This window comes from Oncorhynchus masou, chromosome 27, assembly GCF_036934945.1.
Source record: "Oncorhynchus masou masou isolate Uvic2021 chromosome 27, UVic_Omas_1.1, whole genome shotgun sequence".
In the NCBI taxonomy this organism is placed as follows: domain Eukaryota; kingdom Metazoa; phylum Chordata; class Actinopteri; order Salmoniformes; family Salmonidae; genus Oncorhynchus; species Oncorhynchus masou.
In genome coordinates this window covers 23,807,492-23,821,751 of record NC_088238.1, presented here as the reverse complement: position 1 = coordinate 23,821,751, position 14,260 = coordinate 23,807,492, and the positions used below count along the sequence as shown (strand labels likewise).

Below are 14,260 nucleotides of genomic sequence, written 5' to 3'. Positions count from 1 at the left end.
CTGACTATGTTTCGTATGAGAACGTTTATTAATTATTATTTTATAACGTGTTTTTAATATAGCAATAGTGTGTAACGTGTCAAAGCGCTGAACCATTGCGTTTTTAATCTCAGTGTGGTCCCCCTAGAATTGAAGAATAAAATGGCATGGTACGTTCCAACACGGACATCAACTGGGGAACAAATGCATTTTTTTTTTTTTTGGGGGCAGAAGTTGTAGCTAACATGCTGAAAGGCGCGCGTAGGTATGGTTATGAATGAGCTATATATGCTAGTTAAAAGGCCGCGTTATTTGTTTAAATATTTTGTATTATATTGTCATCACTTTTAATCGCTTTAGTGTGTTGTAGGCTGCTAGCGTTTGAGTAGTTTCCCTGGCTGACATTAGCTGTCTATCAGCTAACTAGCGTCGTGTTTGGACGTTAATAGCTAGTTAGCAAGCACTGCTATATTGCAAGCTAGCGTTTACAACAGTGGGGGGCTGCTAGTTACATAGCATTTCACAATGTTACATTATCAGAGCATGTCCTGAAGCCAAGGCTACAACCTTTCTGGTGGTTACAAGGAAGATAGTCTACCTAGCTATCGGCCGCGAACTAAGTATTCTAGCTAGCTACAGTACCGACCGTTTGTGCACTGTTGAGCTAGCAATAGCCAGGGCATGCCTCATTGACCCTAACCTACTAACTATATTATAGCCTGTCTTCTATGTGTAACATATATATTTGGATTGTTAATGCCTATCCAGACATGTTTTAACCCCGTATCTCAGGAGTTATCTAAAACATTTTAGAACGAACTAAGCCCCCAGTACGTTAAGTAATTAACTTGCCTGCTTAAAATGGCAATTTGAAGTTACTATAATATTTTTTAGACCTTTTAAATATTTTTTTTTGTTGCATACCCATTGATTATTGAATACTATAACTCGTAGATGCCTCGTGAGCTTAGTTCAACTGTCATACCCCAATCAGAACCCACAATGTAAGCTTGTTTTTTTTATTCCTTTTGTTTGCAAATACTGTATAGCTTCAATCTGATTAATCCTATACTTTTGATATAGATCAGGGGTAGTTAACCCTGTTATTGGATGGAGTGCCACAGATACTACAGGATTTTGTCCCAACATGGCACCACACTGAGTTGGTTACTTTCTTAATTGATCAGTTCCCTGATTGCCTAAATTCAACACACCTAGTCTTCCAGGTCAGTTAAATCAAAAACATGAAGTGCCTGTGACATTCTAGGACCAATGTTGCCTACCCCTGTCATAGATGGTCAGTACTTTCATCCATAGCTCTGTCCATGAACTTGAGTGGTTACATTTCTCAAGCCCCATCCCACAGCTGTTTACTAAATCAGTGGCAGTGTGGGCCGCTCTGTAATTGTTCGAACTGCACATTGCCCCTTTAAGACTGCAATCAATGACACTTGAGACTGAATGATCCAGTGTAGTGAAATGGTGTTCTGTTGCCTTCACTTGGTGGATCCCCCTAGCTGTTAACCTTGAGTCCAAAAGCCCAGTGGTTTTCAAACTGGGGGGTAGTGCATTGCCAGTTTTCTTCTTGTCATGTCAATCATTGCATACCTATTTATAACTTAGCAGAAATGTCCAGATCAACTAGCCCATGTCAGCTAATGTTTTTTTGCCCATAGATTTTGTCATGTTTGAGTCACTCAATTCACATGAATGCACATTAGTTCTTTAAAACAGAAACATTTTCTCTCTGCCAACAAGAGGGGTGAACGGTTTGTGTCATGAACAGTGCTTATGCCTATAGAAATGGATGTGGCGCCTGCAGGGGGATGCTCCCCAAACCTGGAAGTGGGGTCTGAGTGAAAAGTTTTGGGAATGTACAGTTTGGGAACCTACAGCCTACATGATGTCAGTACAACAGCAAGAATGATGTCCCATTATGTGATCACTGACAGCTGTCACCTATGACCTTTCACACAATAAAAAAAAAAACTTCCATCTAAACAACCTCCCCGACCCACATGTGCCGGAAGAAGGGTGTTTCACCGCACCCTTCCTAGAAAAGCCGGGCAAGTCTGTGTTTCTGGTATATCTCTCCTAGTCAAATTGTAGCAAGGGATCTATATGACTGGTTTTGCATTTAGGGAGGTTCTGATCTCATGGTTATCTTATTGTCACTCCCTACAGTGACTACCACAGAAATTAAACAGGCACATTAACGTTTAGGCTATATGAATCCCCCTCAACAAGTTAGCCCAATACTGGAGAATGTAAGCTTTGGCTCGCTTGAGTATGCATACGGAAGTATTATATTTGGCTTTCAATACAGATGTGCTGTTTCTGTATCAGGAAGTTAATATTAACCCCTCTTCAATCCTGATGCAGGTGGTAAAGTCAAACCAAAGAGTAAATACACCGGACATAAACATCACCAAAAATACATTTAGCATGGAGGACTCTGGTCGAGGAGCCAGCTACACAGTGCCCTGTGACGACTACGTCCATGTGGTGGAGTTCAGCCCCTTTGACAGTGGCTCAGCTGCCCTTCTGGCATACGGCGGAAACCAGTATGTGGTGGTTGGCACCTGCCGCTTCCAGGTGAGTGGTAGCATGCCAGATTCCTCTTCCTCATGTCCTCTCTTCTAGCCTCCCTTCTCAAAATGAATCTGAAGAGAAGATCCTCTCAAGGTTCCTCTCTAAGGAGGCATGGATAGGGGACACAAGGAAATGAGAAACAGTCTGTGTTTTGGTGCCATGTGTGATGTAAACCACTGCTGTATGTGTGACGTTAACCACTGTTTGAGCAGGAGGAGGACATGGAGGTAGAGGGGGTTGAATTCACCACACTGCGTGTTTTCCATCATGCGTTACCTGTGGATTGCCTCGCATGGAGCCCTGAGTCTCGGCTGGACAAGCTGCCCCAACTCATCAGGTAGCCTACTTTAAACCTTTTAGTTCTTACAGCCGTCTTTACATCAGGGTGTCTGGTCCCGGAGTGCTGCTGGTTGTTTCAGGCTTTCTTTCCAGCCCTGCAGTAAGTAACAGCTTGATTCAGCTCATGTCGCAGACTGAAGACTTGGTTAGTTGGTTATTTGGACCAGCCACCGCTGTGGGTTGAAGCTGCACTACTGTTTTTTTTCCATCTTTCCTACGTAAAATGTATTTATAAAGCCCCTTTTTATATCAGCAGATGTCACATAGTTCTTATACACAGACCCAGCCTAAAAGCCCAAAGAGCGAGCAAGCAAGCAGGAGAGGGCGAGAAGGATACTTAAGATCACACAGGACTCCAATCAGACTGGAGAAAAACTTCAGATAGGACAGACCCACCCTTGCCCCCCGGTAGGTAGACTATTGCAGCATATATATTAGGGACTGAGATGGAGGGGTCGGGGGACACTGTGGCCCTATCCCATGATACCCCTGGACAGGGCCACATACTTTGCAAAAGCACAGCCTCCACACCACCAGATGGATATCAACAGACCACGAGTATAGCCCGTGGAGATCTCCCCCATCACATGAGCCCGAGGGGGCGCAAGACCAAGTTGGAGTATAGTGAAAAGAGCCTGGCAAAACGTGATGTTCCCGTCCTACTGACGGCATCAGAGAGCACAAGCAAGCCACTTACTCAGCCCCCGTAATAGGGTCAGTGGAGAGAATCCCAGTGGAGAGGGGGGGGGCAGGCGGAGACAGCAAGGGTGGTTCATCACTCCAATGCGTTGCTATTCAACTTTGCACCCCTGCTTCAAGATTACACTCAATCATAGGACCTACTGAAGAGATGAGAATTCAGTAAAGAATTAAAGGTTGAGACCGTTTCTGCATCTCTCATATGGATCGGCAGACCATTCCATAAAAATAGTGCTCTGCCCTGCCTCCAGCTGTTTGCTTAGAAATTCTAGGAACAATGAGGCCTGCCTCTTGTGAACGTTGGGTACGTGTAGGTATGTACGGCTTGACCACCTGCTTATCCCAGAGCCATAGATTTATCTAACTATGTCTCTGGGTCATTCATCTACACCACCTCTGTGTCAGTCAGTGGTATGAAACCCTCAGTAGTCTTGGCCCAGCTGTATTCCTCATTCACCTACCATATGAAGCTCAGTCATCATTCTAGTCTGTGGCCCATTGTAGCGGTGGAATACCAACCCAGTTATTTCAGGTGTGGTTTGATTTTATAAAAAAGGAAGTTGAACGTTATTACATAGAAAGCAACGTTTTCCTCTTAATTGGAATGGTGGATGGGAATGCTGTAATCCCGCAGGAGATGTTTCTTTAATTGAAAGGGAAAGATAGCGATACTTCCTGGCCTTCTGTGGTCAAGTCTGCAGGGCCCTGGGGCCGGCATGTGACGTGCGCACGTGTTATTACACTGATGGCTCCCCCGCTCAAGTTCCGTCCCTCCCCTAGTTTTGCACGTAGTTATGCCTTCCAGGAAAAGCACAGTGTTCTCACTGGCGTGCCTGAGACAGGGGCCGGCGAGGGTGCTAGGAGGAGGAGGGGGTAGGGGGCTTACGCTGGGAGGATCCCAGATTCTACCAGGCCAGCCATGTGAGGTCCAGTCAGCAACCTCCTGGTAGATTCTGGGGAAATGTCAGGAACACTTCCCCAGCATCAATCAGCTCAGGGCCAAAACAGACCCAGTCATTAGTCAACCCTGTGACATTGACAAGTCTTTGAAGATTGTGTCATGAAGAAATGTTCTCCCATTTGGCACTTGTTCTTTCATTGACAATATTCCTGCAGCGTAGGCTAAATCTCGATAGCCTAGTCCGTATTGCAAGACTGAAGTATGTATTGAATTAGAGGTTTGAGTTGAAAGAAGGGTGAAATGCCCTCCACAATTCGCTAACTACTAGGCTATGTATCAGTTCTTGGTATACTCACCTGTACCAGTTGCTTGGGGGAATATTCTGACTGTGTATCGTGACATGCCAAATCCGTCTGTTCCTGTGACTGCAAATGTGTGTGATGTGTTTTTCTTGTAAGTGAGATAGTGTAATTGCAGGCGCTGGTATATACTACTACTAATTAGAAGCAAAGTCATCTCCCAGGCGTTAGCAATGCTCAAATGGCATGAGGAATCTTTGTTTTTCTCCATGTTTATCTTCGCACTTAGAATTTCCCTGGCAGTGTTTCCATTGATCCATGTCCAAGTCTTTACCACACACACATCCAAAGGTGTCAGTCCACGCTGCAGTGCAGTCAAACACACGCGTAGACATGGACATGTGCCTGGGTGCGTGTGCGTTTGCGTGTCTTATAGTAGGATGGGCTCTGTTTTGATGTTCTCTTTCTTTGTTTGTTTTTCTCTCCGTCTTTCCCTCCAGATTTTGCACTGCTGCAGCAGACAGAAAAGTGAGGCTGTTGACTTCTGATCTTCAGAATCAACATGAAGTCAAGGTAGAGTACTGGAGCCCCTGCCCTCACGACTAGATCCCACTGGAACTACTGCACCTGTCAGTTCAGTTGGCTTCTGGTTTCTTTAAATCAAGCAGTTTGTATATAGCACACTGACAGTAGGCACTTAGTGAATGGCTTTTTATTTTAGTCTAATCAAGAACACAGCACATAAGGAGCCAGGGAACTGTCTTACAGGCTCGCACCAAATGCAGTGTTTTGTTAATTGTATCTTCTGTGGTGATGTCTGTGTGGTTGTCTAGGTGATGGAGGGTCACACCAGCTACATCAACCACTTAGTGTTTGAACCCACGGAGGGGAAACAAATCGCTTCGGTCAGTGATGACCATACATGCAGGTCAGTCCGAACCTCCTCCCGGTCTCATTCAGCAAGAATAATATGTGTGTCTTCCCCCAGCTCCTGGATCTGCGTTCTGTTCTCTGTTAATGGTGCAGAAAGTCCTGACTGTTTCCAAAATGAAACCCAATGCTTATCACAACACACGCCGGTGTTGCCGTGCGGAATCACACCGCTGCTTCTCCAGCTTTTCAAAGTAATTGGTTAAATATGTAAATCCAATTAGCTGCAGTACTGGTGGAGGTTGTTCCCCTCCTTAGGGTTGACTCTTAACAAGGTCCCCCAATGTGGCCTATCAATCAGTAGCTAGGTAGTGGAGCAAGGAAGGAAAGAGTGTGTCGCTAGCCAAAGGTGTAACCATGGGGTAACCTGGCACAGGAGGTTGGTGGTACCTTAATTGGGGAGAATGCGCTTGTGGTAACGACTGGAGCGGAATCAGTGGAATGGTATCAAATACATGGTTACCCGGTGTTTGCTATTCCATTATCTCCGTTCCGGCCATTATTCTGAGCTGTTCTCCCCTCAGCAGCCTCCACTGAACCTGAGGGTCCTCCTGTTACCTTAGTAACTAGGGTTGTAGCTAGGGTCCAGACAGGTCGAAATCCTGGCCCAAATCCTACTTCCTTTTTGCCCCTTCCCACATAATGTGAGCTCTTATTGTTTGACCTGTGATTGATCAAATCAAATCAAATTTATTTATATAGCCCTTCGTACATCAGCTGATATCTCAAAGTGCTGTACAGAAACCCATCCTAAAACCCCAAACAGCAAGCAATGCAGGTGTAGAAGCACGGTGGTTAGGAAAAACTCCCTAGAAAGGCCAAAACCTAGGAAAAAACCTAGAGAGGAACCAGGCTATGTGGGGTGGCCAGTCCTCTTCTGGCTGTGCCGGGTGGAGATTATAACAGAACATGGCCAAGATGTTCAAATGTTCATAAATGACCAGCATGGTCGAATAATAATAAGGCAGAACAGTTGAAACTGGAGCAGCAGCACGGCCAGGTGGACTGGGGACAGCAAGGAGTCATCATGTCAGGTAGTCCTGGGGCATGGTCCTAGGGCTCAGGTCCTCCGAGAGAGAGAAAGAAAGAGAATTAGAGAGAGCATATGTGGGGTGGCCAGTCCTCTTCCGGCTGTGCCGGGTGGAGATTATAACAGAACATGGCCAAGATGTTCAAATGTTCATAAATGACCAGCATGGTTGAATAATAATAAGGTAGAACAGTTGAAACTGGAGCAGCAGCACGGCCAGGTGGACTGGGGACAGCAAGGAGTCATCATGTCAGGTAGTCCTGGGGCATGGTCCTAGGGCTCAGGTCCTCCGAAAGAGAGGAGAGAATTAGAGAACGCACACTTAGATTCACACAGGACACCGAATTGGACAGGAGAAGTACTCCAGATATAACAAACTGAACCCAGCCCCCCGACACACAAACTACTGCAGCATAAATACTGGAGGCTGAGACAGGAGGGGTCAGGAGACACTGTGGCCCCACCCGAGGACACCCCCGGACAGGGCCAAACAGGAAGGATATAACCCCACCCACTTTGCAAAGCACAGCCCCCACACCACTAGAGGGATATCTTCAACCACCAACTTACCATCCTGAGACAAAGCCGAGTATAGCCCGCAAAGATCTCCGCCATGGCACAACCCAAGGGGGGGTGCCAACCCAGACAGGATGACCACATCAGTGAATCAACCCACTCAGGTGACGCACCCCCTCGAGGGACAGCATGAGAGAGCCCCAGTAAGCCAGTGACTCAGCCCCTGTAATAGGGTTAGAGGCAGAGAATCCCAGTGGAAAGAGGGGAACCGGCAGCAAGGGTGGTTCGTTGCTCCAGAGCCTTTCCATTCACCTTCCCACTCCTGGGCCAGACTACACTCAATCATATGCCCCACTGAAGAGATGAGTCTTCAGTAAAGACTTAAAGGTTGAGACCGAGTTTGCGTCTCTGACATGGGTAGGCAGACCGTTCCATAAAAATGGAGCTCTATAGGAGAAAGCCCAGCTGTTTGCTTAGAAATTCTAGGGACAATTAGGAGGCCTGCGTCTTGTGACCGTAGCGTACGTGTAGTTATGTACGGCAGGACCAAATCAGAGAGATAGGTAGGAGCAAGCCCATGTAATGCTTTGTAGGTTAGCAGTAAAACCTTGAAATCAGCCCTTGCTTTGACAGGAAGCCAGTGTAGGGAGGCTAGCACTGGAGTAATATGATCAAAATTTTTGGTTCTAGTCAGGATTCTAGCAGCCGTATTTAGCACTAACTGAAGTTTATTTAGTGCTTTATCCGGGTAGCCGGAAAGTAGAGCATTGCAGTAGTCTAACCTAGAAGTGACAAAAGCATGGATTCATTTTTCTGCATCATTTTTGGACAAAGTTTCTGATTTTTGCAATGTTACGTAGATGGAAAAAAGCTGTCCTTGAAATCGTCTTGATATGTTCTTCAAAAGAGAGATCAGGGTCCAGAGTAACGCCGAGGTCCTTCACAGTTTTATTTGAGACGACTGTACAACCATTAAGATTAATTGTCAGATTCAACAGAAGATCTCTTTGTTTCTTGGGACCTAGAACAAGCATCTCTGTTTTGTCCGAGTTTAAAAGTAGAAAGTTTGCAGCCATCCACTTCCTTATGTCTGAAACACATGCTTCTAGCAAGGGCAATTTTGGGGCTTCACCATGTTTCATTGAAATGTACAGCTGTGTGTCATCCGCATAGCAGTGAAAGTTAACATTATGTTTTCGAATAACATCCCCAAGAGGTAAAATATATAGTGAAAACAATAGTGGTCCTAAAACGGAACCTTTAGGAACACCGAAATTTACAGTTGATTTGTCAGAGGACAAACCATTCACAGAGACAAACTGATATCTTTCCGACAGATAAGATCTAAACCAGGCCAGAACCTGTCCGTGTAGACCAATTTGGGTTTCCAATCTCTCCAAAAGAATGTGGTGATCGATGGTATCAAAAGCAGCACTAAGGTCTAGGAGCACGAGGACAGATGCAGAGCCTCGGTCCGATGCCATTAAAATGTAATTTACCACCTTCACAAGTGCCGTCTCAGTGCTATGATGGGGTCTAAAACCAGACTGAAGCATTTCGTATACATTGTTTGTCTTCAGGAAGGCGGTGAGTTGCTGCGCAACAGCCTTTTCTAAGATTTTTGAGAGGAATGGAAGATTTGATATAGGCCGATTAGTTTTTTTATATTTTCTGGGTCAAGGTTTGGCTTTTTCAAGAGAGGCTTTATTACTGCCACTTTTAGTGAGTTTGGTACACATCCGGTGGATAGAGAGCCGTTTATTATGTTCAACATAGGAGGACCAAGCACAGGAAGCAGCTCTTTCAGTAGTTTAGTTGGAATAGGGTCCAGTATGCAGCTTGAAGGTTTAGAGGCCATGATTATTTTCATCATTGTGTCAAGAGATATAGTACTAAAACACTTGAGCATCTCTCTTGATCCTAGGTCCAGGCAGAGTTGTGCAGACTCAGGACAACTGAGCTTTGAAGGAATACGCAGATTTAAAGAAGAGTCTGTAATTTGCTTTCTAATAATCATAATTTTTTCCTCAAAGAAGTTCATGAATTTATCACTGCTAAAGTGAAAGTCATCCTCTCTTGGGGAATGCTGCTTTTTAGTTAGCTTTGCGACAGTATCAAAAAGGAATTTCGGATTGGATTGATGGGGGAGAACGTTTAATCAAGTTAGCAGCTTAGAAATTAATGACTGGCCCCTACTTTTCTCTCCGCTAGAGCCTGAAAGAGCACGTCTCTCATATCCATCTTTAAATCCAAAGCTCCCTGGATGAGAAACACACCTGAAACATCTGCTTTCTATTCATAAACTCATAATTTCAGGAGCCTGGAGCTCGCGGTTACACTTCCAGTCATCAAATACAGGCCATGGTTGAATTATCTCCTCGATCTCCTTCCGCCCTGCTTAAATGCTCTAAAGTGTTGGTTAGGATGAGGGCTGTGGGGAGAGAGCGGCCTCAGCTCGGGCTGGTGATGAAGCTCTGCTACTGCGAGAAACATCAGCAAACATTTCTCCCTCAGCCTCCCTCTATAATGGTCTGGCCAGAGAAAACGGGTACGCTTGCTCGGCTCCATCTGCAGAAAGATTTAAATTCTGTCACGTTGAAAAAATATAGGACGCAGGAGGAAGAGTAAGGTGGAACTAGGGAAAGATCAAGTTAACAGGAGAGGGGCCTTCCAGGCAGCCCACAGAAACCGAGACCCCTGATAGGGTGAGAGAAAAGAAGAGTGGACCGTCTTCTGTACTTGGCAGGTTGCACTACTATAACTCTGCTGTGCTCTTTGTCAGCACTGTCCTTTCCTTCGTGGGAACTTTACTCCAGCCGGAGTAGCCACCTGTAGCAGCTAGAAGGTCGCAGCCTCCCACGGAGGTCAGAGTGTCTGCCAGAGGTCCTAACCTCTCTGGGCTTGGCTCCCATTGTCTGTTAGCTTCCAGTTGGATTTGCAGTAGGTAAGTTTCTGTTGAGTGAGATGGATTCCTCAGTTCAGCCAGCTCTAGTTTCGTGTTGACATGGATCAGCAGAATACAGCTTACTCAAGGGGCTTGAACAGAGACACCTGCTGCAACTATTTGTGCGGGATCTCAACTATTTGTTTTGTGTATGATCTACTGTGTCATCCTTTTGGGAAGTATTTCTGAGGCGTTATTGCAATAGTTTGAGACTTTCTCCCCCCTCTAGCCCATCAGTCAAGTTATCTGTCAGTTAGTATGTCCATGTCCACTCTACAACATTCCGGTCTTTCATCTCCTCTTTTCTCCTTTTCTTCTCATGTTCTCACACTTTCTTTTTGCTCTGTTCTAGGGGATCCCATCATCAACTCTAGCGAGAGGAGCAAACCGATCCAATAAAAATGACAAATGGCCGAGATAATTATTTCAACAGTCCAAATGTCTGTTAAAGAACGTGTTATTGTTCAAGACACTTGAGCAGGTCTGATCAAGATGGATGTTGGTGTGGTTTCGGGGAGGGGAGGATGGCGTGCTGTGCACCTCTGCCTGGACTCCCCTGTGAGGCTCTGAGGCGGGATTACTGTTTGTCTTTCTCAACCCTCGTTCCAGCCGAGTGTCGCCAAAGTTATTTACCCTGCACACTCTCATAATTTAGTTCACACGGTGCACACTACGTTTCCCATTTCCTCCGCTCATTTGGAAAACGTTGACCGAAATGAAAGTGTGGCTGCTGTTTCTCACTCACATCTACACAGACTTCAAATGTAGTCTCGCCTTTCAACTCTATTGTACATGAAGCCCAGTGTTATTGCTTGATGTCACGTCAGCTGTGTTATGCAATTACACATGTCTTTGTCAGTGGCGGTTTGTCTTGTTTCTTGCCCCCTTTCACCTTGTTCAGCAAGGATTACATTAAAAAATATATATATATAATTTTTAAATCATAATCTTTCCCCATTTGAAGGGCAAAGTGGTGGACCACAACTTGGCCGGATGTGGCGTAGCATGCGATTGAACTCTGCTTGGCGAGTGGTCTGAGAAGAGAGGGTTTATGCTTGTTTGTCTGCGGTGGTCTGAGGTTTCCAACCTTGCTCATGCTCTATGGGGGAGGGTCTGCACCTCACTCTACACAGGGCCATTCTGACTTTCTTGTTGGGTCACGTGAAACGTGAGGGTGTTTTATCCCCTGCAGGGAAGACACAGGAAAAGTTTATTTACTGAGGTTATCATCTGGGATGGGGCATAATCATATCCTCTCCTCTGCGCCACTGCAGACATCTCTCCAACATGTTTGACTTTTAGTTGGGCTTTGGGCCTTTTATTAGATGTCTTCTGCATGACCTCATCAGTCAGCGCATTCACATCGCTCCCAACCATAGTCCTTAAAAAAATAATGTTTAATCTGCTTGCATGTTTATTCCTCCCTGGTTGAGGGGAATGTTTTGTGATATTCGAGGCCTTGTGTTCGCTGAGGAGGGCTCTCCGATGTGGTTGAAGAGTAAATCCTGGTCTTGGGAGCAGCCTGTCTTCTCCAAGTGATTTATTACATCCGTGCGCACGTTTGCCTTGTGTCTTCGGCCTTCTCGCTCATCAGCGCATGGCCCCGCCCTCCTGTCTTCACAGCTCAAGGGGGAGATTACGACCAAGATCCCTTTTTCCCTGAAAGAAGGGTGGTACTAGTGAGGCTCTGTGTCCGCATCTCTTGGACAACTGACAGAAGTTAGATAAATTACACACAGGCATTACATGCTTTCAGAAAAACACTGGCATCACTACAGGCCTGGTGTGTGCTACTCACTCATTAGAGTACATTCCGAAGAGCGTCTCAGACGCCTGGGGAAAGGTGGGTTTGGATGGAGGCTTGTAACTTCGCTTTTTTGACATGGATCCTGTGAGACAAAAACATCCAGCCAGCCATGATGTCTTTTGTTATTTTTGATATTTTTAGCTGCCATTAGCGTGTGTAATCCTTTATTTTGTGTGCTGTCAGCACCAAGGCATCTGCCTGCGCTGTGCAGCGCGTCGTCGCCTCTCCCCTCCTCACACGGGGTGGCTGGTCTCCTCCGGAAGCTATTTTTTTAACACTGCCGCGCATCCAACTCCAGTACAGCTAATTGAGTGCCTATTAATCTTGTTTTTTGGATTTGATAATTTGTCATTTTTGACAGGACCTGTTTTCAGACCCAGTTGTTTTTGAATCGTAGACTTCCTGTCTCAGGTTGTTTTCTAAACGGGTAGTTGAGGATAGGAGAATCATTTTCTTTCGGTCCTTAAACGGTTCATTTCCCCTGAGCACAACCTCTCTCTGACCATTCTGTAGTGTCCAGCTAGTGCCCTTTCATGCTCGATGGCCTCTTGTCCCCGCAGGGTGTGGGACCTGGAGGGGAATGAAACCACTACATTTAGACTACGCTCTCCTGGTGTCAGTGTGTGCTGGCATCCTGAAGATGCCTTCAAGGTACGTTCAGTAACAGTGCTCTCCAGTTTCATAAGGAGAGTTTAAATACTTAGTGCGAGTGAAAAGAGCTTGTGGTACTAAACCTTTGTCCTCTGTATAGCTGATGGTGGCCGAGAAAAAAGGGACGATACGGTTCTATGACCTGGTTACCCAGCAGGCCATTCTTTCTCTGGATTGCGGCCAGTCGCCGCTCATGTCGGCCGACTGGTGCCTCACCAACACCATCAAGGTGGGCGCGGTGACGGGCAGCGACTGGGTCATCTGGGATATTACCCGCTCCAGGTGAGTGTCTGGACAGATGCTTGTGACCGACTGGGTTTGAACCCAGACAAGGTTACCCATCACCTCCGTTACATGCTGTGTAACACTACTGTATGAAGACATGGGATTTGTTAATGGTTATTTGTCTGTTCGTAGTTACCCACAAGAGAAGAGGCCTGCCCATGTAGAACGAGCAGGAAACTTCAGGTAACTGCTTTGTCCATGCTTCCAAAGTCCTTGCTATCTGGTATCCTTGGGATGTCCCTCCCCCATTGAAATTATGTTAAATGGATAAGGTAAGGGTTATGGTTATGGTTAGGGTAGGGATGTCCCAAGGATCCTGAATGCTTCCAATTCCTCTGACCTTCAGAGTTGTGTGATGCATGTTGTGGTAGTCCGGCTGATACCGCTGCTGCCGACGACGTCCATGATAATGGCTGTGGTGGTGATGATGATGATGGCAATTACTGTAACCACTGGTGTCATGTCTTCCAGGTGGTCTCGGGTCAATGAGAATCTCTTCTCCACGACAGGATGTCCAGGCAAGATCAGCAGTCAGTTACTAGTGCATCACCTTGGTCACCCGCAGGTCAGTGAGCTGTGTGTTTGCCTGTTTGCATAGACAGTGAGTCAGTTTCTGAGTAATAAAAGTGTGGGAATAATGTTCAGTAAGAGTGTTGGAAATGAGGATAACGTAACATGCGTCCTGAACTTGATTTCTTACGTTTATATGGTGGGGTTGCAGCCCGTGATGATTGGATCAGCCACGGTGGGGGCGGGTCTAAGCTGGCACAGGTCCCTCCCACTCTGTGTCATTGGCGGTGACCGAAAGCTCTCTTTTTGGATGACAGAAATGTAATGCAGTCACTCCCTATGGACATACGGGAGGCAATGCAAATGTACATTGAAACTGTTTGACATGAGGTGTGGTTGGATATTTCTATTTTCATAATTTTTCAATAAAGTATTTCATTTTCCATGTTTTTGTTTGTCTTGACTTCTGAACTTAGTTTACACATCCTGGACTTTTGATGTTTATTTTAGAGTCCGACAACTGACCGCCCAGACAAACAGTCATACCCAGACAAACAGAAGGGTGGAACTTGGCTTCTGTGAAAAGCGGGGCTGGTTCTGTCTTTCTCAGAAGTTTTGTATCAGTGCTCGTTTGTTATGATGTTCTGCCAAGCACCTCAGGGTGAGCTGCAGGTCACAGGAATGTGTGCGCTCAATGCTGCCAGCACTCTACTGCCAGCACTCTACCGGTCAACATCACAATCCCTCTACAGGTGCTCACTCTCTGTAAAACAGACAC

The 14,260-nt window shown here is 45.9% G+C and overlaps 1 protein-coding gene across 5 annotated transcripts; it reads left to right on the top strand.

Moving 5' to 3' along the window:
- Nucleotides 1-128: 128 nt before the first annotated feature.
- Nucleotides 129-13,927, top strand: LOC135515837 (nucleoporin Nup37-like). 5 transcript variants are annotated; one of them, XM_064939612.1, is made up of 10 exons: nucleotides 129-149; nucleotides 2,362-2,574; nucleotides 2,784-2,908; nucleotides 5,310-5,382; nucleotides 5,643-5,737; nucleotides 12,597-12,687; nucleotides 12,788-12,969; nucleotides 13,105-13,155; nucleotides 13,444-13,537; nucleotides 13,694-13,927. In XM_064939612.1, the coding sequence occupies exons 1-10, from the start codon at nucleotides 147-149 to the stop codon at nucleotides 13,805-13,807; spliced, it is 1,041 nt and encodes a 346-aa protein (XP_064795684.1). In that variant the 5' UTR covers nucleotides 129-146; the 3' UTR covers nucleotides 13,808-13,927. The 5 variants fall into 5 exon arrangements, with proteins under 5 accessions (XP_064795684.1, XP_064795685.1, XP_064795688.1 ...); XM_064939613.1 differs by lacking the exon at nucleotides 129-149 and adding an exon at nucleotides 175-244; XM_064939616.1 differs by lacking the exon at nucleotides 129-149 and adding an exon at nucleotides 221-240.
- The last annotated feature ends 333 nt before the right edge of the window (nucleotides 13,928-14,260 follow it).